The sequence below is a fragment of the Symphalangus syndactylus genome, chromosome 22 (assembly GCF_028878055.3).
Source record: "Symphalangus syndactylus isolate Jambi chromosome 22, NHGRI_mSymSyn1-v2.1_pri, whole genome shotgun sequence".
Lineage (NCBI taxonomy): Eukaryota > Metazoa > Chordata > Mammalia > Primates > Hylobatidae > Symphalangus > Symphalangus syndactylus.
Window position 1 is genome coordinate 21,575,459 of NC_072444.2, and position 12,684 is coordinate 21,588,142.

Here is a 12,684-nt window from a genome sequence, read left to right on the forward strand (position 1 = left end):
GTTTTTTGTTTGTTTGTTTGTTTGTTTGTTTGAGACAGAGTTTTGCTCTTGTTGCCCAGGCTGTAGTGCAGTGGCACAATCTCAGCTCACCGCAACCTCCACCTCCCGGGTTCAAGCGATTCTCCTGCCTCAGCTTCCTGAGTAGCTGGGATTACAGGCATGAGCCACCATGCCCGGCTAATTTTGTATTTTTAGTAGAGACGGGGTTTCTCCATGTTGGTCAGGCTGATCTCGAACTCCTGACCTCAGGTGATCCACCCTCCTCAGCCTCCCAAAGTGCTGGGATTACAGGCATGAGCCACCGCTCCTGGCCATAATTTTTTTTTTTTTTTTTTTGAGATGGAGTTTCACTCTTGTTGCACAGGCTGGAGTGCAATGGCACGATCTCGGCTCACCACAATCTCCGCCTCCTGGGTTCAAGCGATTCTCCTGCCTCAGCCTCCCAAGTAGCTGGGATTACAGGCATGCGCCACCACCCTGGCTAATTTTGTATTTTTAGTAGAGATGGGGTTTCTCCATGTTGGTCAGGCTGGTCTTGAACTCCTGACCTCAGGTGATTCCCCTGCCTCGGCCTCCTAAAGTGCTGGGATTACAGGCATGAGCCACCGCGCCCGGCCTAATTTTTTGTGTTTTTAGTAGAGATGGGGTTTCACCATGTTGGCCAGTCTGGTCTCAAACTCCAGACCTCAGGTGATCCACCTGCCTCGGCCTCCCAAAGTGCTGGGATTACAGGCGTGAGCCACCGTGCCTGGCCCGTATTGTGATTTCTTGAGGAATCCTTGGTCTGTTTATGGATTCCTCAGGAATCCATAACCCAGAGAGGGTGTGAGACTGGCCGAGCTCACACAGCTGGTTAGTGGCCAAGCCCTGGGTGTCCTGACTGCCAGAACAGGGCTTTCCCACCCCTCCCACTGCCTGTCTTATCTTCCAAGACCTACTTGTAAACACAGGCAGGCACCTGCAAACATCTGATCACCTCTGCGAGGAGGAGGATGAAGGTGGGAAGGAAAAAAATTACCACTCATACTAGGGGAGGGTCACTCTGATTTTCTGAGACCCCTCACCATCCTCTTCCTACTTCGCACTTGTCTCCCACATGCTATAGAAATTGGGTCAGGTCCCCCACTCCTCTTCTCTGCCTTCTTCTCAGTCAGTGGGCCCCTCCCCCTTGTCCAGACACGACTCCCCTCTCAGCCCAACTTTCCTGTTAGCAGAAGAGTGTGTGATGGCCTCCTCTCACCCCCTTGTTCTTACATCATCAGTGAGAGGCAGGGCATCCAGGAGCTCAGGCTCAAAGGCTTTCCCCTTTATCCCATTAGTTTGTTAGATAAGAAACTTTTGATTTCAAAATAACTTTAGATTTACTGAGGCTGGGCATGGAGGCTCACACCTGTAATCCCAGCACTTTGGGAGGCCGAGGTGGGCGGATCACAAGGTCAGGAGATCAAGACCATCCTGACCAACATGGTGAAATCCCGTCTCTACTAAAATACAAAAAATTAGCCAGGCGTGGTGGTATGTGCCTGTAGTCCCAGCTACCTGGGAGGCTGAGGCAGGGGAATTGCTTGAACCTGGGAGGCAGAGGTTGCAGTGAGCCAAGATCGTGCCACTGCACTCCAGCCTGGTGACAGAGCAAGACTCTGTCTAAAAAAAAAAAACAAACAACAGCCGGGCACGGTGGCTCATGCCTGTAATCCCAGCACTTTGGGAGGCCGAGGCAGGCAGATCATGAGGTCAGGAGATGGAGACCATCCTGGCTAACATGGTGAAACCTCGTCTCTACTAAAAATACAAAACATTAGCCGGGCATCGTGGGGGGCGCCTAAAGTCCCAGCTACTCAGGAGGCTGAGGCAGGAGAATGGCATGAACCCGGGAGTCGGAGCTTACAGTGAGCCGAGATCGCGCCACTGCACTCCAACCTGGGTGACAGAGCGAGACACTGTCTCAGAAAAAAAAAAAAATCTCACGCAACTATGGCTCATTTGTCCAAACTAGGAAACTGACATTGGTACAACGTGACTCACCAAACTCTAGACCTTACTGGGATTTCACCAGATTTTCCACTAATGTCCTTTCTTCCTTTCCAGAATCCATCCCAGGAAACCACATGACATTTGGTCATCTGCCATTGCATTCCTTTACGTGTATGATCAAGGTAATAATTCTCTCTGTTTTGCGGGTGAGGAAAAAAGTAATTCAGTGGCCAAGGGATTGCCCTGTCACATACATCTAGGAGGCTAAGGCAGTGGAATAAAGGGTTTAGGACTTGGCTAATTATAGAGCTGGAATCTATGTGGTGTGACCTTGAGCCTTCGTCTCCCTGTGTGAACGATGGGATCATAGATCATTCCTTCCTTCTAGGCAGCGGTGGGGACTAAATGAGATAATACATATGGGCATATGCATGCCCACGAAATGGTAGTTGCTGCCGTTGTTATTACTGTCAGTATCGTCGTCAACGAGCCTTGATCCCAGGCAGGCTGCCTAACGCCTGAAACCCAGCTTCCTGTTCAGCGTAGTCAATCATCCCACCTCTCCAGCCTCACCCCAAACAAGACAGACAAGAGCTCAGAAAATAAATGTCAGTTTTTGACACCCTTCCTCACCCTCAAAACTTAAAGACATTGTGTCTCAAGGTCAAATAGCTGGCTAGGAGCTTAACCAGAGAGAGAGTCTAGTTTTTTTTTGTTTTTTTTTTGGAGAGATGGGGTCTCACTCTGCTGCCCAGGCTGGAACAGAACTCCTGGGCTCAAGTGATTCTCCTGCCTCGGCTCCCAAAGTGCTGGGATTATAGACATGAGCCACTTCACCCAGCCCGAGAATCTAGGTCTTGCTAAGACTTTGTCCCATCCACTGGGCAGAACCCCTCCCTCTTGTCTTTCTCCTCCCCTCCCCTCCCTTCCCGTTCAGAGACCACTCTGGGGAACAGAGGCCACCGGCCAGCTGCTCTTAATTCCACCTCATGGGATGCCCTGCAAGGGACCCCACTGCCTCCTCTGGCCTAAAGGAGCTGCCATAAACACCTGATGACACCTGATGAAGGAAGTGTTGCAAGGTCACTTTCATTTTCAAAAAAAGGTAAAATCATGACTCCCACACAGATAGAAAATGAATATAACCATTTTATTTAACTCATAAGGGAGCCAGGTGATGTTATAACCAGCCAAAAGGGCAGCTAAGGGCCAGGCGCAGTGGCTCACGCCTGTAATCCTAACACTTTGGGAGGCCGAGGCAGGTGGATTGCCTGAGGTCAGGAGTTCAAGACCAGTCTGGCCAACATGGTGAAACCCCGTCTCTACTAAAAATACAAAAATTAGCTGGGCATCATGGCACATGCCTGTAATCCCAGCTACTTGGGAGGCTGAGGCAGGAGAATCGCTTAAACCGGGGAGGCGGAGTTTGCAGTGAGCCAAGATCATGCCACTGTGCTCTGCTCCAGTCTGGGTGACAGAGCGAGACTCTGTCTCAAAAAAAAAGGGGTGGGGGGACAGCTAAGAACAGTCACATTCATAGGTCAGAAATATTGCAATGAATGTGCAAATGAAAACTGGTTTTTCAACAAGAGAGCGAGGGAGAACCTCTACTAGACAGGGCAATATATCATTTACCTACAATTTACAGAGCTGGAAAGTCACTCAAAGACAATAAAAGGCTAGAATCTGATAACCAGGAAGGGTGTGCTGGGTGTAGATAGTGCATTATTTTCCACTGAATCACATACATTTTTTTCTGTAGAAGGAAGGTTATGAGCAGGGTGTACTCCAGAGTCTCTCTAATCTGATACTCACTCTCTGAGAATTAGTATGAGTCATACAGGATACAAGGACCTTTATGGATGGATTGGGAAAATTATATCTCACTTGCAAGCAAGAGACCTGCAGTCTAAACTCCCCCTCTTAAGATGCAGGTCTTGGCCTGGGGTGGTGGCTCACACATGTAATCCTAGCACTTTGGGAGGCCAAAGCAGGAGGATCACTTGAGCTCAGGAGTTCAAGACCAGCCTGGGCAACATAGAGAGACCTCATCTCTAAAAAAAAAAAAAAAAAAAAAAGATGCAGGTCTTAGCTGGGCATGGTGGCTCACTCCTGTAATCCCAGCACTTGGGAGGCCAAGGCAGGAGGATTGCTTGAGGCCAAGAGTTCCAAGCCAGCCTGAGCAACATGGTAAAACCCTGTCTTTACAAAAAATTTAAAAAATTAGTCAGGTGTGGTGGTGCATGCTTGGGGTCCCAGCTACTTGGGAGGCTGAGGTAGGAGGACTGCTTGAGCCCAGGACATCATCAAAGCTGCAGTGAGCTGTATTTGCACCACTGCCCTCCAGCCTGAGCAACAGAGTGAGACTCTGTCTCAAAAAAAAAAAAAAAAAAGATGCAGAGCTCAAGACATTAAAGATTTTTTCAGTTGGACATTGGCACCTGTGTTACACGATGGGTTCTGAAACATTCTAGAATATGGATTTCTGAAGTATAGTGGAGGACTATAGAGTTTTCACTGGACCTGCTTTGATCCCGTCTCTGCTGCGCAGCCTTGTGCAGTTATACCAGCTCTCTAATGTGCAGCTTCCTCCTCTTTGGCAATGTCAAAATTGCTACTTCATAGATTATTTTGTTACATAAACTGTACATTAAAGTGAGGAGAACATTTTTTGGAAAATGTCCTCAGTCCCTGCAATTCTTCCTTATCAGCTCAGCCTCCTCCCCTCTCCCCATCCCTCCATTCAATTCCCCGTTTCCACCATTTGTCTCTCTAGCAGGGTAGGGAGGGGCTTAGGTTGCCCTGGAGGGGCTGGTCTGTGACCTGTGCTGGGTGAAGTTCACACCTGGGTGTGCCCTCGGGAAAGGGGCCTCTGGGGACAGGGTGACCATCGGAAAGGCTCAGGGCTCCCCAGTGCACCATGCTGTCCTTTGTTCCAGCTCTGATTCTGTGCTTACTGTGTCCAGGTTCCCAGGTATGGAATTGCAGGGTAGCAGCATGGGGACTTCCAGGTGGGCTCCTCCTAGCAGGTGGGGGTTTGAGCCAATGAAGGATTCAGTCTCCTGACATAGGTCTCCCTCCACAAGGGCATGCCTCTAGGATAGAGGCAGCAATTCCACAGCCATATCACTCACTTTCTAGTTTTTTGTTTTGTTTTGTTTTTGAGACACGGTCTCGCTCTGTGGCCCAGGCTGGAGTGCAGTGGCGTGGTGCGATCTCAGCTTACTGCAACCTCTGCATCCCAGGCTCAGGTGAATCTCCCAACTCAGTTTCCCAAGTAGCTGAGACCACAGGTGCTCACCACCACGCCCGCCTGATTTTTCTATTTTTAGTAGAGATGGAGTTTCTCCACGTTGCCCAGGCTGGACACTCTTTCTTTTTCTTTTCTTTTTTTTCCACCGGTTGTCAAGTGACCTTTTATTGAAATATTTTCCATTCTGCTTCTTAACTGGCTGGGCATTCCACAGCACCACTGTTGATGTCATCTATGATTTCATGAGGGTAGCGGCCATCAACATTACAGCCCACCGACTGGGCAGTCCCCAGGATCTCTTTAATGGTTCCAGAGAGTTCCCTGGCTAAAGATCGGTGCCGCATGTGTCAAGCAATGTTGACGATCTCATTAAAAGTGATATTCCCACTGTGTTTAATGTTTTTCTGTTTCTTTCTGTCTCTTAGTGGTTCCCTGAGGGCTTTGATGATCAGGGCAGAGGCAGAAGGCACCACCTCAATCTGGGCCTGTCTGTTCTGAATGGTCAGTTTCACTGTAATCCTCAGGCCCTTCCGGTAACCCGTTGCCTTGGCAATGTTATCACCAACCTTTTTTGGAGACAGACCCAGGGGGCCGATCTTGGGGGCCAGCGCAGAAATGGCACAGACTTCACCTCCAGTGCACCTCAGGTATATGACTTTGATCTCGCTGGGGTCAAACTTACGGCATGGTGGAGGCGGCTGGTGTGGGATGAACCCAGATTCGGGACAACCGAAGAAAGTTGCACCCTGGTCTCCTTCTCTCTCTCTCTCTTTTTTTTTTTTTTTTTTTTTTTTTTTTGGAGACAGAGTCTTTTTCTGAGAGCAAGTCTAGCTCTCTTGCCCAGGCTGGAGTGCAGTGGCATGATCTTGGCTCACTGCAACCTCCGCCTTCCGGGTTCAAGCGATTCTCCTGTCTCAGCCTCCTGAATATCTGGGACTACAGGCACACGCCACCATGCCCGGCTAATTTTTGTATTTTTAGTAGAGACGAGGGTCTCACCATATTGGTCAGGCTGATCTCGAACTCCTGACCCCAGGTGATCCACCGGCCTCTGCCTCCCAAAGTGCTGGGATTACAGGCGTAAGCCACCGTGCCTGGCCCAGGCTGGACACTTTCTAGTTCTGCAATCTGTTCTCTCCTCTCAGCCTCACTGCAACCATGCGTGGTGGGTGGGCCGGAATGACCCTTCCCCTCTTGCAGTTTGGAGAAGTTGAGGACCCGGGTGAGCCCTGAAATCATTCATGCCCGGGCTCCCCGTTCGCCAGCCCATGCTGCCCTCTAGTGGTTGTGTGCGCACCTGCCTTTAAGGAGTCCAGGACAGCCGGGACAACCAGCTCATCTGCAGACAGCAGTGGCCAGCCTTCCCAGGCTGTGCAGGGGACCCTAGGCAGGGACCGTCCTCCTCAGCACCCCTCCAGCACTGCAGGCCTTCACCAGCTCCTCTTCCTGTCTCCAGCATCTGGTTTAGATGCATAGATAGATGTATTATATACGTATATTTTAATTGTGCTAAAATACATGTAAAATTTACCATCGCAACTAACTGTACAGTTTCATGGCATTAAGTACATTCACACTGTGGGGCAACCATCACCACCATACATCTCCAGAACTATTTTTTTTTTTTTTTAAGACAGAGTCTTACACTGTCACCCAGGCTGGAGCACAGTGGTGCGATCTTGGTTCACGACAACCTCTGCCTCCTGGGTTCAAGTGATTCTCCCACGTCAGCCTCCCAAGTAGCTGGGACTACAGGTGCCCGCCACCCCACCTGGCTAGTATTTTATTCTATTTTATTTTTGAGATGGACTCTCGCTCTGTCACCCAGGCTGGAGTGCAGTGGTGCGATCTCAGCTCACTACAAGCTCCGCTTCCTGCGTTCAGACCATTGTCCTGCCTCAGCCTCCCGAGTAGCTGGGACTACAGGCGCCCGCCACCACACCCGGCTAATTTTTTGTATTTTTAGTGGAGACAGGGTTTCACCCTATTAGCCAGGATGGTCTCAATCTCCTGACCTCGTGATCCGCCCGCCTCGGCCTCCCAAAGAGCTGGGATTACAGGTGTGAGCCACCGCGACCGGTCCCCACCTGGCTAATTTTTGTATTTTTAGACAGACAAGGTTTCACCATGTTGGCCAGGCTGGTCTCGAACTCTGGCCAGCTTTTTTTTTTTTTTTGACAGGGTCGGTCTCTGTCACCCAGGCTGGAGTGCGACTTCGACCTCCCAGGCTCAGATGACCCTCTTACCTTAACCACTAGAGTAGCTGGAACTACAGGCGCATGCCACCATGCCTGGCTAGTTTTTTGTAGAGTCAGGGTTTTGCCACGTTGCCCAGGCTGGTCTTGAATTCCTGGGCCCCAGCGATTCGCCTGCCTTGGCCTCCCAAAGTGCTGGGATTACAGATGTGAGCCACTGCACCCAGCCTGGCATCCTTTTTAAGGTTGAAGAATCTTCCATTGTCTGGAGAGACCACATCTTGTCATCCGTTCTTCTGTTCATGGACACTTGGTTCCTTCCCCCTTTTGGCTATTGTGAGTAATGCTGCTATGAACATGGGTGCACAAATATCTCTGAATCTAAAGAATGTATTTTATCTCTGCCAGTGAGTGTACCCAAAGGGAAGGGAAATCATCTTTGCCTGGGGTGTTCTGATTGTGCCTACACACGGCAGGCGCCCTCCAAGTGAGAGCAGAGAAAAGGATGAAAAGAGGAATGAAGGTTGGTTGGGAGGGTGGGGGTGGGGGAGGTGAATACACACTATTGAGTGCTCCCTAGAAGCATCCCCTTATGGAATGATTTTTACACAGGCAGCCCGAAAGGCAGAGAGAGGCATCTCCTAGAATTTCATCCAGGTAACACCCCTCCAAATACACTCAAACAGAAGCATGCTAGGACATGAGGAATTACAAGGCTATACACACACACACACACACATATATACACATATACATACACACATATACACATATACACACACACACACACATATATGTTTTTTTGTTGTTGTTTGTTTTGTTTTTTTTTTTTTTTGAGACAGAGTTTCGCTCTTGTTGCCCAGGCTGGAGTGTAGTGGCGTGATCTTGGCTCACTGCAACCTCTGCCTCCCAGGTTCAAGCGATTCTCCTGTCTCAGCCTCCCGAGTAGCTGGGATTATAGGCATGCGCTACCACACCCGGCTAATTTTGTATTTTTAGTAGAGACAGGGTTTCTCCATGTTGGTCAGGCTGGTCTCAAACTCCCAACCTCAGATGATCCGCCCTCCTCAGCCTCCCAAAGTGCTGGGATTATAGGCGTGAGCCACCGCGTCTGGCCTAAGAAGGTTAAAGTCAAAAGCAACACCACTCAGCAGCTGTCCTGAACATGCATCTCAGGGCCACCCACACAAACGAGAATGTCCCCTGCAGCTGCTGCTGCGTCACCCCCAATCACAGCTGTAGATATAAAGGGACCGAGTCACTGAACCATACAATCACCCCGCTTTCTGACAGCACATCCAGAGCAAACCCACACTTCCTTAAATCTTTCTCCAAATCCGATACCAGCACTAACACCGCTTTTGGAGATGCCCTGGCTTCCCCGCGCTGTGTGGCCTCCCTTGCCACAGCAAGCATAATAAACCCAAATTTGTTGACTGCAGGCGTGTTCCTGGTGGTCTGATTGACAGGCATCAATGTGACCATGGAGGGAGTGACGGCTAGAGAATTTCAGGGTTCACAAGATGAAGCCAGTGACTCATGAGCTAAGCTGAAATCTCTCAGCCTGATACTTCCCTTTCTATCACAGCAACCCTCCATGATAGATTAGAACTGTTCCAACTTGGCTGGGCATGGTGACTCACGCCTGTAATCCCAGCTATTTGGGAAGCCAAGGTGGGAGGATTGCCTGAGCCCAGGAGTTTGAGACCAGCCTGAGCAACATAGTGGGACTCCATCTCTATTTATTTATTTATTTATTTATTTATTTAGAGACGGAGTTTTGCTCTTGTTGCCCAGGCTGGAGTGCAATGGCGCAATCTCCGCTCACTGCAACCTCCCCCTCCCAAGTACAAGGGATTCTCCTGTCCCAGCCTGTCAAGTAGCTCATATTACAGGCATGTGCCACCAGGCCCGGCTAACTTTTTTGTATTTAGTAGAGATGGGGTTTCATCATGTTAGTCAGGCTGGTCACAAACTCCTGACCTCAGGCGATCTACCCACCTCGGCCTCCCAAAGTGCTGGGATTACAGGCATGTGCCACCGTGCCCGGCCTCTATTTTTTTTTTTTTTTTGAGACTGAGTCTCACTCTGTCACCAGGCTGGAATGCTATGGCGCAATCTCGGCTCACTGCAACCTCCGCCTCTCAGGTTTAAGCGATTCTCTTGCCTCAGCCTCCTGAGTACCTGTGGTTACAGGTGCGCACCAACACACCCAGCTAATTTTTTTGTATTTTTAGTAGAGTCGGGGTTTCACCATGTTGGCCAGGATGGTCTTGATCTCTTGACCTCGTGATCTGCCCGCCTTGGCCTCCCAAAGTGTTAAAATTACAGGCATGAGCCACCACACCTGGCCTCTATTTTTATTATATATATATATATATATATTTTTTTTTTTTTTTTTTTTTTTTTTTTTTTGAGACGGAGTCTTACTCTATCACCCAGGCTGGAGTGCAGTGGCGCAATCTCGGCTCACTGCAAGCTCTGCCACCCAGGTTCAGCCGATTCTCCTACCTCAGCCTCCCAAGTAGCTGGGATAACAGGCGCCTGCCACCTCGCCTGGCTAATTTTTGTATTTTTAGTAGAGACAGGGTTTCACCATGTTGACCAGGCTGGTCTTGAACTCCTGACCTCGTGATCCGCCTGCCTCAGCCTCCCAAAGTGCTGGGATTACAGGTGTGAGCCATCGCGCTCAGCCAATAAATAAAATTTGTTTTAATTGCTCCAGATGAGAACATCAAGGCTGAGGGTTACTAACTTGTCCACGCTATTGAGTACAGAGATAGGTCTGAGATCTGGGTGGCCTGTCACCAAGCCAGTGCTCTTTCAGGCCACCAACTCTCTCTGGGCCTGTGCTCACCAAGTGAGCCCAGGGGCCAGTGTGCAAGCTTGAAGAGGGAGAGCAGCCTGGTTCTGTGCAGGGAGCATGCCCTGGGGGTGAGTGGGTTTTTTTATTTTTGAGACGGAGTATCACTCTGTCACCCAGGCTGGAGCGCAGTGGCACAATCATGGCTCACTGCAGCCTCAACCTCCTGGGCTCAGGCGATCCTCTTACCTCAGCCTCCCAGGTAGCTGGGACTACAGGTGCACACCACCGTGCCTGGCTCATTTTTTCATAGAGATGGGGTTTTGCCATGTTGACACAGCTGGTCTCAAACTCCTGAGCTCAAGACATCCACCCATCTCGGCCTCCCAAAGTGCTGGCACTGCACCCAGCCTGACTGTTGATTCTTAATTTTTTGAATCTGTCTATCACCCAGGCTGGAGTGCGGTGTTGTAATGTCAGCTCACTGCAACCTCTGCCTCCCAGGTTCAAGAGATTCTCCTGCCTCAGCCTCCCAAGTAGCTGGGACTAGAGGCATGCACGACCATGCCCAGCAAATGTTTGTATTTTTAGTAGAGGCGGTGTTTCACCATGTTGGCCAGGCTGGTCTCAAACTCCTGGCCTCAAGTGACCTGCCCACCTCAGCTTCCCAAAGTGCTGGGATTACAGGCATTGGCCACCACGCCCGGCATGAGTGCTAATTCTTAAAGCATTTGGCAGCCCTACTGAGGCCCCTGCAGCCAAACCTATCAGTGGTGGCCTATGTCCAGGAGAAGCACACCTGTGAGTTGGCCGGCCCCAGTCTCTGGTGCTGGGCATGAGGCAGGAAATGAGCCCCTCTGTCTGCTGAGCTGAGTGAGCCCCAGCACTCTTCAGACACTCCCGCCACAGCGAGCAGATGCCCAGCAAACATCTTTCCAGGGCTACTACCAAAGGCCAGCATTTACCTGTGTGAGAGCTTACACACAACATGGAAGAGCTTCTAACACTTACGCATTTATTTTCATGTATAAGAAGAAAAATGTAACTAGCATGTGAACATGACTGCATGGATACACGGCTCACCACGAGGCTAAAGTCAGAAGTGAGTGAAAACAAAATAGCATGTTGATTTAAGTGAAATAACAGAACAGGAGGCCTTTGGTTATAACAATTGTGGAGGTGGTCTGTGAACGCAGGAGTTTGGGACTCCCTGCTCTAGGCTCAGGGCGAGACGCTGTGGTCTGGGCTGAAGCCCCTGGGGTTCTACAGAGAAGCCTGCGCAGTGCACGGCCCCTGTGGAATGCTCGTGGGAGCCTATGGGACAGGCTCTCACACGTGGGAGCGTGTGAGACCCCAGGGAGGAAAGCACATTCTGTTTAACTTGTCCATGTCCTACAAAATGTCTTACAAGTGATGAAGCAACAAGGATGACTCTCCTTCAAAGGGAACAAGAATCTTCCAGGTGTGGTCTTGAGGACGCAGGGGTTACAAGACAGGCTGGGCTGCAGGGCCCAAGTGGGACTTGAGGTCATAACCAGGGGACTGAAGGGACACCTGTCCTGGCACCTTACTGGAGAAGTGCTTGTGTTTGGGGGAGACGGGGTGCATGGCCCAAGTCAAGGATGGAGGAATGCTCAGCCCCTGCACCCTGTTCCCAGCATGTACCAGGCTCTCACCCCACGCCTGCTGACTCACCACAGCACCCAGGAGGAGGTGCCAGAAGGCAGGTGGCGGTATGTTGACATCCCGGGGTGTCTGAGGACCACCCTCTCCTCCTGGGCCTGGGCCCTGGCCCCACTTTGGCACCACACATTCCGGAGCGGGGAAGTCCATGGCTGTGCCCCCACTGGGTCCCATTCCTGTACATGTGCGAACCAAGGGGAGGTGTTTGCTATTATGCTCCCCACTAAATCTAAAGAATGTTAGTTCCCATCATTTCAACCTCAACATTTTCAAAAAGCACTTTTTTTTTTGGAGACAGAGTCTCGCTGTGTCTCCCAGGCTGGAGTGCAGTGGGGCCATGTCAGCTCACTGCAACCTCTGCCTCCCGGGTTCAAGCAATTCTCCTGCCTCAGCCTCCCAAGTAGCTGGGGTTATAGGCACGCACCACCACACCCAGGCTAATTTTTGTATTTTTAGTAGAAACGGGGTTTTGCTGTGTTGGCCAGGTTGGTCTCAAACTCCTGACCTTAAGTGATCTGCCTGCCTTGGCCTCCCAAAGTGCTGGGATTACAGGCATGAGCCACCACGTCCGGCCTAAAAGGCACTTTTTTTTTTTCTTTTTGAGACGGAGTTTCCCTCTTGTCACCCAGGCTAGAATGCAATGGTGCAATCTCACTGCAAACTCTGCCTTCCAGATTCAAGCGATTCTCCTGCCTCAGCTTTCCCCAGTAGCTGGGATTACAGGCACCTGCTACCATGCCCAGCTAATTTTTCTATTTTTAGTAGAGACAGGGTTT

The 12,684-nt window shown here is 50.4% G+C and overlaps 1 protein-coding gene and 1 pseudogene across 1 annotated transcript in view; both read right to left on the reverse strand.

The window, feature by feature from the left end:
* The window catches only part of LOC129472121 (small ribosomal subunit protein uS9-like), a 40,494-nt gene extending 35,598 nt beyond the window's left edge, over positions 1 to 4,896 (reverse strand). The window contains exon 1 of the mRNA XM_055261549.1: positions 4,820 to 4,896. Coding sequence (XP_055117524.1) covers positions 4,820 to 4,896 — 77 coding nt within the window. The remainder of the gene's footprint in view (positions 1 to 4,819) is intronic.
* A 499-nt stretch (positions 4,897 to 5,395) lies between these two features.
* On the reverse strand, positions 5,396 to 5,980 carry LOC129472122 (large ribosomal subunit protein uL11-like; annotated as a pseudogene).
* Between the last annotated feature and the right edge of the window lie 6,704 nt (positions 5,981 to 12,684).